Source organism: Amphiura filiformis, chromosome 17 (genome assembly GCF_039555335.1).
Source record: "Amphiura filiformis chromosome 17, Afil_fr2py, whole genome shotgun sequence".
NCBI lineage: Eukaryota > Metazoa > Echinodermata > Ophiuroidea > Amphilepidida > Amphiuridae > Amphiura > Amphiura filiformis.
In genome coordinates, this window is record NC_092644.1 from 53,078,646 (window position 1) to 53,090,937 (window position 12,292).

At 35.9% G+C, this 12,292-nt stretch overlaps 1 protein-coding gene across 1 annotated transcript; it reads left to right on the forward strand.

Moving 5' to 3' along the window:
- The first annotated feature begins 165 nt into the window (after nt 1-165).
- LOC140137296 (uncharacterized) lies at nt 166-12,096 on the forward strand. Its single transcript, XM_072158939.1, has 2 exons — nt 166-331; nt 10,859-12,096. Exons 1-2 carry the CDS (start codon nt 166-168, stop codon nt 12,094-12,096), a joined length of 1,404 nt encoding a protein of 467 aa, XP_072015040.1.
- Nucleotides 12,097-12,292: the final 196 nt, after the last annotated feature.

Here is a 12,292-nt window from a genome sequence, read left to right on the forward strand (position 1 = left end):
GTGTAAATAAATATTGGCTTTGGAAAAAAAATCATATGTTTCTCATATTTATAGATACTGCAGTAGAGGCATGGAAGATTTTTTTTTTTTTAAATCACTTTTTAAATTGCAGTTGCCTAGTAATTTGTAGTATGTGTTACAGACTGGGAAACTGATTATACCCACATGCTAACAACAGTGACTAGAGCAGGATTCATGAAGTCCTGTGATAGAATAATTACAGTGAGCCCTTGTGTACTGCTTGGATTTGCACCAGCATCTTTCGATGGGAGTCAGTTCACAATGGAACTTGGGGAAGAACAGGCATTTATCCCCAAACATTTAAATACCGGTAGGAATCTATTCTACACATTATTGCTTTAATTTAATTATTGGCAACAGTGGTCTGTATTTGGATCAGATCATGTCACATATGGAATATCTCTTTTTTTTTCTTTTTTTTTTTTGGATTTTTTTTTTTATTCCCAGTACATGTACTTGGGACTGGTGGGGGGGGGGGAAGACACTACAAAGGTATAAGCCACGAAAAAACCTCCTGTGAAAAGCATGAAAATGCCCGAGAAAGAACCAAGCCAAAACAAACCCAGGAGATTTCCCGAAAACTTACATCTCTGGTACACCAGCCCCCTGCTCTTAATCAACTACTGTTCATACAATCAAATCACACATCATTAAAAAACATGGAGATGATCTGTGTCCAGTAGAAAGAGAATGCACAAGGCAATAAGCACAGGCAGCAAAAGTGCTGGGAAATGACAGACACAGATCAACCCAATAGTTGCATTGACATAATAAACAACAAAAACATGAAGAGGATTCATTATTCATAAGAAAACAACACATAATTAATTGTACACAGTAGTTGTAAAAGAAGAAGTAAAATCTCTTATATCATATCAGGGAAAGAAGACATACGGAATAGCTCTTAATCAAAGCCCTCTTGATATGACATTAAGTACCTAGTGACTAGAGTTCAAACCATGCAAAAACATGCAGGTCCTGATACCCCTTCCCTCTGCAAAATATTTAACAACCGCTATCGTACAGCTCAGAGAGGATAGGTCATGGTTTTAACAATTGGTTCTTAAGATAACAACTTTAATTGACTCACCCAATACTTTGGGTTTAAAACTTGTGAGTTTAAAAAAGTCCAGCATTTTCGCCCTGCTATTTAAAAACATTTAAACATTTCACCTTAAGACCCAAATTGTGCAAACAACTAATAAAGTTGCACCAATGAAGTCACCCATGTTTTGCATGCATGGTATCATGGTCACCAAGGCCAGGGAGTTGTCATCAGAGGCCCGTTGGTTTAAGGTTGGAAGCTTATACATGTACATACTACTTCCATTATAAGTGTCCCTCCAAGTCCCTTTTTTAGATTTTAGACAAAAATGTGCTATAAACAGTGTAAACTGTTTGAAATAAAATGGATCCTTGGGACAGAAACCCATGAATATTCCTGCGGTGCGGGCCCACCAATACGCTACCCTAGCTGCAGGCCCATGACTTCAACATCAATCAATCCATGGTGTTACTTGTTGATTTGTGAGTCAAGCTGAAGTGTCACAAAAATGTGGACCAATGTAACATTAACATTTTACAAAATTGTTGAGATTGTGTTCATGAAAATTGATGAGATTTTGGCTTAATGGTATATCCTATTTAATATAAAAGAGCTGATGCCTGTATATACTTATCAATATGAAAATGGACCTACTAAACATGCTAAACAAGACGCTTCATTAAAATTACACTACCCCGTAGTCCACTTGCCCATTGTGCATACTCTGGATATTGTATTTAAGCTTAAAACTCTGATTTAATTAATGTGTGCACAATTGATAGATTTTCACATCTGATCAGTCACCCTACTCCCTCTGTTTGTTAGCTTCCCAAGTGGACTACTGACATTGCCTTGCGGTTAAGATTTTTAACACGGGACTCTATGGAGAGTTAGGCCAATTTCTGGCCTAACTAAAATTGGCGATGATGTAATGCATCTTTAAATGGATCTGCCTTGCGATTGGTCGCCCATACCTCGATATGTTTTATATCGTCTGGGCCCGGGCCATTACCATTAACTACACCGTAAACAACTGTCTGTGGTATTTGCGGGCGCTTTTGTGTTGACGCTGAAAGTTAATCTCTCATCAAACATCTAAGCGTGCTTGTGGTTAATGGACTGATAAACAAGTATGCTTGACAGTGTGTTTTTAGAGAGCAAAGTCCAGGGGGTAAAGTTCTGCTTACAATTCAAAGTTCATAGTCGAAATTTCGGGGTTCGCTATCATAGATTCCAAAATCAGAATTGTTCAGTATTAAAATGAGCCGTTATAATTATGCAAGATAATGTTGCATTCAATTACTTTTATTGTCACTAATCGTCTGATATTTTTAACTCTTTATGACCATTTTACTATTGAATACTTTAATTTTAATAAACATCAGTATAATTTTGAGTTCAACAATGGGTTCATCATGACTAATAATAACATATTTTTAATAAAATTCGACTATGGCATAGTCTACATTAAAATGGACCAGCTTGAAAAAAAAAAAGAATAGTCCACACTATACTGTGAGGCCGATCGAGTGCAGATCCGACCGTCGGAACACGCTTTTCAATACGGAATAAATGCTAACCTCATCGTGACATCATCCAAGCAGCAAAGTTCATTTCCCATTGAAAAAGCGTTATATGGCGGATCTGCATTCTACCATTCTGCTGTATAAGGGCTGGCAATTTCTGCAGAGGTGAGCGTCCAAGTATTTAGGGGTAATCTGTACGCATCTTTGTAATGTCATTCAATATTTTAGGTGTGGTAAATTTGATTCATTATAAACAACACTTGTTGCAGTATACGAGGGGCAGTCAGTATGTTTTAAGAGTTGACTCGTGACGTCATTTGTGGATCGTTTTCATGGCATTTCTCAATGATTACATAAACACTGTACCTTTGTCTTTCAAACAACACATGTAAAAATTACATCACACATATGATTACGTAACAGCATTAGCATAAAATCAATGGTCTAGAGTCACCTGGTGAAATTGAGTCGTTTTTGTTAAGGGAAATAAGAGGCTGAAATGAGGTATTGTTGTGTATTTTCTATATTTTCTCGGGAATTATAGAATGGAGAATGCTGCCTTTTGGAACAGTAATAGAACACAAACTACCAGTTCATTACACCATGTTTGTTGGGCTGTAAATGTTTTAGTTTATTTAAAATGCGTGGTCAAATATGTCTTATTTTTGACAAAAACAAGGCTTTTCTTTCTTTAAAAACCTTGATATTGCCAAAAATAGCAAGCGTGGAAATCTAATTTTTTTTTGCCAGTTCTGTTGACTAATCTCCAAACATTTAAGCGGGAGTCTCCTTAGAAAATATTTGAATCCGTGATTAAAATATAACTGTTATTCTACCATTGTTACATTTATACAAAAAGTAGTGGTACAAAGAGAGAGGCCATCGTTTGAATGAGAAATTTATTTTTAGAACTTTTCTGTTCATTTCAGGTTGAGATCATCCATAAAATTTCATATGAATATTTAAATTACAATTTTCATAGCATTTTGTAATATTTTAGGCCCTATTTACATGGAATTTCACAATTTTCGTGCATTTCCACCATGTTGTATCGGTCATCCCACCTACGCATGCGCAGATTGTTGTTTGATTTGCACCAGTTATCATGGCACTGAGTACCAGCTCTCACACGTGACCAGTCATTATAATTTAGTCTGTTTCATTTTGGAGATAATTGATGTAATTTGTAATTAACTGCTTTTTCATATTCGCCATTTTTGCAGAATAATTTCGCTTACATTCAAGCCCTAAAGTTGTTGAAGTTTCCAGACGTCCTATTTCTATCAAAGTTTAATGGCAAGTCTCATATTTTACCAAATGCAAACTGAGGACCTAGTGTTTATTCCTACCCAAAACTAGCCATATGCACCTTGTACTTTTGCTGTTCTCGGACATTGTAAACATGTGTTTTTTCTGTAATTTAAAAGGCCCGCCTTTTTGCATGATTTGGCAGTGTCCCTAGACTATTGATTTGATGCTAATGCTGTTACGTAATCATGTGTATGATATAATTTTTACATGTGTTGTTTGAAAGACAAAGGTACAGTGTTTATGTAATCATTGGGAAATGCCATGAAAACAATCCACAGATGACGTCATGAGTCAACTCTTAAAACATACTGACTGCCCCTCGTATATAGGAACTGTCATAAATGATATGCTCAAAAATACAGTTATACTATATGACTATAAACATGCTTTGTGATATAAGGCAGGGTCTGGACAAAGGTAAATCACAACAGTTTCAGGATTTGTTTCTTATATTATCATATCATTAATTTATTCCATATTCCAAATTTTAGTGACATTTGTGACATATTCATATATATATTAAACATTTTAATAAAAACTTTTTACATAATGACATCATAACATAGAAACATATTATCACCAATTGATACAAATGCCAAAATAAAAAAGGCACATACAGAGATATGGTACTGCCAAATCACACTTTCCCCCAATGACTTTATTGCCATATTTTTTGTAAATGTTTACCAATGGTGACACCAGGAAAAGGAGGTAACACACAATAATTGTTGACTTTGGAAGAGGGAAAATATTCACACTTTTAGGTCAAAAAATGATAAATTTTCAAAAAACATGAGTCACAGATATTTTTTACACTGATTTAAAAGAATCCACCACCATGACTAGTGTTGCCAGGGTATAGCCAACCTCACCCCACATGATGGCCGCAGGCACAGCATCATCATTATACGCAATGGTTAAATAGCCACTCATTCCAGGGAGGTTGATACAGCCTGTTTAAGATATACCTTAGTATACAACTGGGGATGAATTGATAAATCTGGCTCCAGGAATTAAAAAAAGTTATGCTAATACATCACCATTGTATTTTTACATTATTTTCATCACATTTTCAACAATCTTTTATACAACTATTGCTGTTTAGCTATCCCCCTGCAAGTACAAAGTAATTCCTTCCCAGAACTCAGTGTCAAATGTTTTACAAAAATGTTGATCTTCCTTTTAATATTGCTGTTTTTCTGTTGTCTTTCTTACATGTGAAAAATATATGTACTTAAATTTCGCAAGTAGTACTCTTTAGATATCTTTGGCTATCAATTGATACATGATTTATCAATATACATGTACTAGAACTTGACCTATTAAAGGCCCATTCAGTGATCCCAGCAGAAAAGTAAAAAAAATTGAAATTGTGTATAATTTGCCTAAAAGTGAAGGATAAGTCATCAAAAGTGTCATTAGGTATTTTTGATATGAAACATTTTGTAAATAACAAGGAAAACAGCAGTGTTAACAATGTTGAAGTCAATATATGCATGGTATCTAATTTCTCTACTTAAGTACAGAAATTGCAGATTCATGTAAAAATGTCTTATTTTGTCTCTAATACACAGCATTCAGCTTAACCACTAGTAGGCTACGTTAATACATCTATGACGCTATAGTGCCAAAATCTGAATTTTAACAATTTTAGGATCTTCCGGATGAGCAAATCACTGAATGGACCTTTAAATTATTGTGCTCAATCCTACCTGAATAAGTGCCTCCCATAGAAATCTGACTGCCCCTAGTTTTATGAAATTGAGAACATCTGAAATCAGGAAAATCAAATTGAAGTTCAAATTTCCTGACATTGGCTTTTAAAAGTAATAAGATGTTACTGGAGTACCACAGAAGTGTTCTATTTGACAGCACACAAATAACACCAGAAATGTTTTTAAAAAGTCCTCTGGAATCACAGATGATGTTAAGTTGTTAACACCAAATGTGTATATGTCAGTGATATACAAGTGATTTTAACTTAAATAAATGCATTTAGAAAATACATAGCCTATATGTCAGAACAAGAATTTTGCAACTTCCATTGGCAGGAACCCCTAAATTTAATGGAATTACAGGCACTTAAAAGTGATGTGTCCTTCATGAATATGATCATTAAGTATATTTTTCTAGAAATAATACTAATAGTATATTTTAAAATATTATATTTTATATATCTGCTTCAGGCTAAAAAACATCAGAGTTCATCTCAGATTGTGGTATGCATTAGCTTTGTGCTTTTTAAGTATAAAAAGGGCATGCAAAATGCACCAATTTCTTTTTTATTGCGTTTTTGGGCCACAGGAAAAAGCAAAACAAATAAACAAACAAAAATGCCAAATCTTCAAAAAAGAAACATGATTGGAAATTTTAAAAGCTACGCACAAGGTCTAATGAGATAAACTCTTTTTGTCTATTCTTTAATTGCCCCATAAAATGTATACATGTATTGTAAACGCATCCCAAAAAGAAAGTATCCAGTTTGATTTTGGTCCATAAATCAAAGATGGGGTCTTAAATCAAGACCTACCAAAAGTATGGTACAGATGAATTTATTCCGCACAGTTTGATACCTCATTTGTCCAAATCAATGCAGAATTGATGACACAATGACCTTTTAAATGCAATCACCTCAATTTTAAAAGTTGCAGTAATCCCTATTGATGTGGTTTTCCTGCTTCTTCATAAAGGTACACAATGACAGTGACTTCATGTGTTTTATTCAATACAGATGCTCTTCTTCTACTCCTTCCTCAATGTTTTACTCTTCACAGTCAATATCTGGTATGTCCTCCTGTTGCATCAATGACTGCCAAACAGACATCTGCGGCGCATGCTTTTAGCGAGATGTCTGATGCGCCCTGGCCTTGATCTATCGCTGCCCATATTGAGCATGTTGAGTAGCAGGACCAAATCAATAGAAATTTACTGCCACTTTTAAAATTGAGGCGATTGCATTAAAAAGATCATTGTGTCATCAATTCTGCATCGATTTAGACAAATGAGGTATCAAAATGTGCGGAATAAATTTATCGGTAACATACTTTTGGTAGGTCTTGATTTAAGACCCCATCTTTGACTTATGGACCAAAATCAAACTGGATACTTTCTTTTTGGGATGCGTTTATATATTATAAATATTTATCTTAATTCATATTATATAAAATCTCATCTAATGTATTATAACAGACCACTCATTTGTTTACCTGTTTCTATACAATAGATTCACAAAACTATTAAAAAGTAACAGCCACAACCTGGGTACAATAGGGGTAGGTGACATTTCAATTTTCTATACTAATTTTCATCTTGGCAAGTCAGTGTGTTTTAACACATTGAAACAGCTTTTTTCCACCCGCATGGATCTATTACTAGGGCTAGGCATCTTTAATCATGTGTGTGTACACACCAGTGCTTTGAGGGAACTTTTACAAGTTAAAGCTGTGCCCAATGATATGCGCACTCATGTCACTGCCTCAACAAGGTGAAAAATAGTAAACTTCAGGTATCAAATTTGAGGGGAGGACACTCAACTTTATTAGTTATATGATTACATACTAAATCAATAAATGAAAATGATGTACAGGTGATTTGAGCTGTCTTACTTGATTGATCAACACATCACCCAGGGGTAGGGTCACTCCTATACAGAATTCTACTCATGCCCTTCCAAACATCTCAAAATCACAACTAAACTTGCATATTATGTTGCAGCAAATTGACATATAACAGTACATTTTACCATCTAGGAAAAATGGACTTCATTCTAAACATGGAAGGTTGCATAAAAGGGACCCTAAAGTTCAAAGGTTTATACACCCAAAATATTGACTATACCAAATAGTAAAAATCCTACAGTTTCTTAGATGTGCAAATAGACATACAGCAAATCGTCCCCATGGGTGCATCACATTAATGTAAACCAAAGCCTAACAACCAATTGTGAGGCATAATTGTTGAATTTGCATAAAGTATGAATGGTTGCTTTGTTTTCCAATATACAACATTCCAACAAAATCATGATCACTGATGCTATCATGTTTATATATTTTTTAACTTGTGGACATGATCCAAGTGTAAAATGGGCTATTCCACTGTCACAGCAGATTGGAATTTACCAAATTGTTCATGTATTGTTAATAATAAGATTTTGATAGCATTGGCTATCTATAGTTTTAAAAGTGTATTTTGGCAGTGAAGGCTAGCCATACTTTTAAGAATAAAGAACTGCTGGTAATTTATATGGGCCTGGATATTAGGGCTACTTGTTCTCATTCGAGTTGTAGCAGGGGCCATAGGGTGTCTTCATTGTTAATTGTTTCATTATAAATGTCGCAAAATATTAATATTGACAAGAATTAACAACCTGTTTGACCTCTCCATATATTCATTGCTCACCTGTGTTATGATATCATATTTTTTGATGAAAATGATTACAAATGAGTAATTTGCAGTCATTTTTGGAGCAACAATTTCTTTGTACCGACGGCTAAGTGTGCATGTGAATGCACATTAAACACAAACACATACACAGCACCTAGTCCTGCCAGCAAGACTTCAGTCTTTATCATAAACATAATGACATCTATGGACCTGAAGTCTTGCAGCGGTACATAGGGATGTACTGTACGTTTAAGAAATCCAAACTTCAAGCATCTGGAGCCGGGAGTTTCAATTATTGGAACTGCTACATGTATAAACCGTATAATTCCATCCAAAAGCATGTACAATGTATATGCCTCTAAACAAGTTTTTTTTTTGACAAGAGACACAAAGCAAACACAGGAATAATAGACGAAGGGATAAGTATCCTAGGTTACATAACCAAACCGGAAGATGTAACCTAGGTCTAGACAATAGGCGCCATATTGCAGGAGGGTTAGAGTTCATAGAGGAAACTTTAAAGGTTAGTAGATTTAGGTCACCCAGGCACATCACTAATGTGTTTCACGAGTTGTAATACCGACAGGTAAAAACATTGATTTCTTAAAATTCTCCCGATTTTCAATTACTAAATATAAGTATAGTACTTAACAAACCATTCTTTGGTGAATCTATGCAATATGACGGTAATTTTTTTAAACATCTATGAATCAATCTTAAACATCTTCATGATATTATTTTTTGCGCATGGTCAAAGCATGCTCTTACGCTATCCACAGACTATCCGGTGGAAATTTCAAAGCAACGATCATGCGTTAATATTTACAAAATGGCGAATAATGTATCCTAGGTCGAACAATAGCGTGACGTAGTTTCCGGCATTGTTCCTATGCACTTTCACCCTCCTGGCAAACACCCTCCACAAAACGTTGCAATAGGTTGGTCTTATAATATTACCTGCTCACACAGCCGCCTGTATCAGTAATATAGTTTTTGTGGCAGGCGTCTGCCTTTCATCTCTTTTATCTAACAGAAACTTGTTTAGAGACATAGTTACAAAGATCAAGGCACTAACTACCTTTAGATCTCGTACCAAGTCAGTAAGCCTAGTATGCATTTACAGACATCACCTAGTGTATTATACAATACACAAAATTTATTATTTAGTACTGTTGCAAAAGATGTGCAAATTTAACACCACACTAAAAGATTAAGAAGCAATCTAAAATATATCATGGAAGCAATTGTTCCCTGTTTAACACTGGGTTTGTACACCTGTTAGCAACCTATTGACGTTGTGTTGTGATCATTTTGATTGTGGTTCCGAAAAGAGCTAGCATGAACCAATTAACCTGGCAATGATTGATTTTGACATTGCACTTCAACATCAAATTTGTAGTTTGGCCTCTCCATCCAGCCATGAGTCTTTCAGATCTATCTGTTTTAGTATGTACACAATACTCAAAGGCACATATTTTGTTCAATATATTGCTTCAATCATTAAAAAAAGTTTCATTCCATTTTGTTTTGACAATGTGTGCTACATACCACTTATCTTATAGTTACTGTATACCCATGTTTGAAAGCAATCTATTTTGAATCCAATATTTTCAAGTGACAAATCCAGTTAATGTACTATATATAGTCGCCAGCATAGATAAACTTGGAATGTTCTGTGAACTTGTGTCTGATGTCAATCAACAAAACGGCTAATCATATTATGCTTCAACTTTGAGTAACAGGTGATATGAGATGCAAAATTCTGTGTTTATCTCTGCCAGTTACTAGTACTATACTACATGTCAGACTTTATGGTTATTTTGCAGAGACAGCCTGCTGCAATCATTAGTAATATCATGCATAACATTCCAATACAGACCGCATCAAAATAAATGGTACTGTGACATAATCACAAAAAAATGAGTCTTGGTACAAACCCCCTGAAAATTGAACTTCTGGTTACCGAGTTATAGACAAAATATCAGTTGCTGTAAACATTAAGAAACAAAAGAATTTGAGTACCCACTTTGGGTGGGTGATAAGATATTGCCCAAAATGAGTGCTCAAATTTGTTTGTTTAAAAAAAAATCAATATAAGCAACATTAGTCTTGAGTCTCCCATCAATTTTAGTGGTTTTATTGAAGAACATGCCTTTTACTTTTTATAACATTAATCCACAAATTTAGGTGGATGTCGTTTCGAATTTTGATGTGGCAATCTTGTCGACTGCTAAAATGATCACTGGAAACTAGTGGGTACCTGTCATTTTGATACAGCATGTATAGACAGAAACAGCAACAACAAAGGTTTCTTTCTGTTGCTTCACAACACTTCCCATCTTCAACTTTCTACCAATAAATAAATCGATGATGAAATCAGTGCTATTATCTTATTTGTACTTTATCATGAAAGTTCATCTGTGTTGGTAATTAAATAAATGAAGAATTGAACTTTTGTTCACAACACATAAAGTTGCTCACCTGAAATTTTCGGTTGTTATTACTACAACCTTCTTCAGCAGAATGATCCAGTTCGTTGATCGATTTGACGACTCTTGACTTGTGACGTCAGAACTGGATCGTAGACTCTTGCTAAGTTGTAGCGCAGAGTACCAACAAAAGTGTGAACAACTTCTTGGTGATACAACTACTTACACAAATCTTGGCACTAAAGACCCTACTACCAAATATAAGAAACAACTTGTGTCTGTGTTACAAGAATTGGAAAATGAAGGTGCGATAAATCGCGATGAATATAGGAAGCTTTATCCTACTACAGAATCACCACCGAAATTCTATGGCTTGCCAAAAGTGCACAAAAAGGACATACCTCTAAGGCCTATAGTTAGTAGCGTTGGCTCAATTACCTACAGCAGTGCCAAATTTATCGCTGATATTCTTTCACCATTGGTTGGCAACACTACCCATCATATTGCCAACTCGCAAGATTTTTCCGAGCGCATAAAGAACGAAAGGGTAGAGGACGACGAAGAACTCAGATCCTATGGCGTCACTGCTCTGTTCACTTCAGTGCCTATAGAGAAAGCCCTCGATATAATTCGTGATGACTTGATCAGTGATACTACGCTAGATGAAAGAACAAAGCTGTCAGCGGGCCAAGTGGTAAAACTTCTTGAAGTTTGTTTACGTTGCACATATTTTGTTTACAATGGAGTGTTTTATTTACAAATACACGGAGCGGCAATGGGGAGCCCAGTCAGTCCAATTGTCTGCAATCTGTATTTGGAACATTTGGAACAATTAGCCATCTCTACTGCTCCTCATCCTCCATTGTGGTGGTTCAGATATGTTGATGACACCCACACCAAATTAAAGAAACGCTACGCCCAGGAATTCACTGATCACTTAAATTCGCTCGATCCGGATATCAAATTCACCACAGAGGGTGAAGATAACAGGACTCTGGCCTTCTTGGACACTCTAACAGTCATAAAACCGGACGGCTCACTCAACATCAAGATTTATCGCAAACCCACACATACAGACCAGTATCTGAACTTTTCCTCGAATCACCCTTTACAACACAAGCTGGGAGTGATACATACGCTTTTTCATCGCGCTGAGACAGTTATTTCAGACCCGGTAGATTGTGACGAAGAGAAGTTGCATATCACTGAAGCCCTCTCTAAATGTGGGTACCCCAAGTGGGCATTTGACAGGCTAAACAAACCAAAGGACACTAGTAAACCGCCGAAGGACAGTACGAACACCAACAAAGGACAAGTCGTTATTCCTTATGTCAAAGGCATCTCCGATGCCTTAAAACGCATTACAGCTCATATGGCATAAGAGTGTGTTTTAAGCCAGCAGCGCACACTGCGTCAACTGTTAGTTGCGCCCTAAGGACAAAACGGACAAAAAGGGCGTCCACGGGTCCCGTATATCTGATTCCTTGCCAGGGTCAGACCACCGGGGTCCCTGCTCGGAATCATACATAGGAGAGACTGGCAGGTCTCTAAAAACACGGTTCCTTGAGCACAGGCGG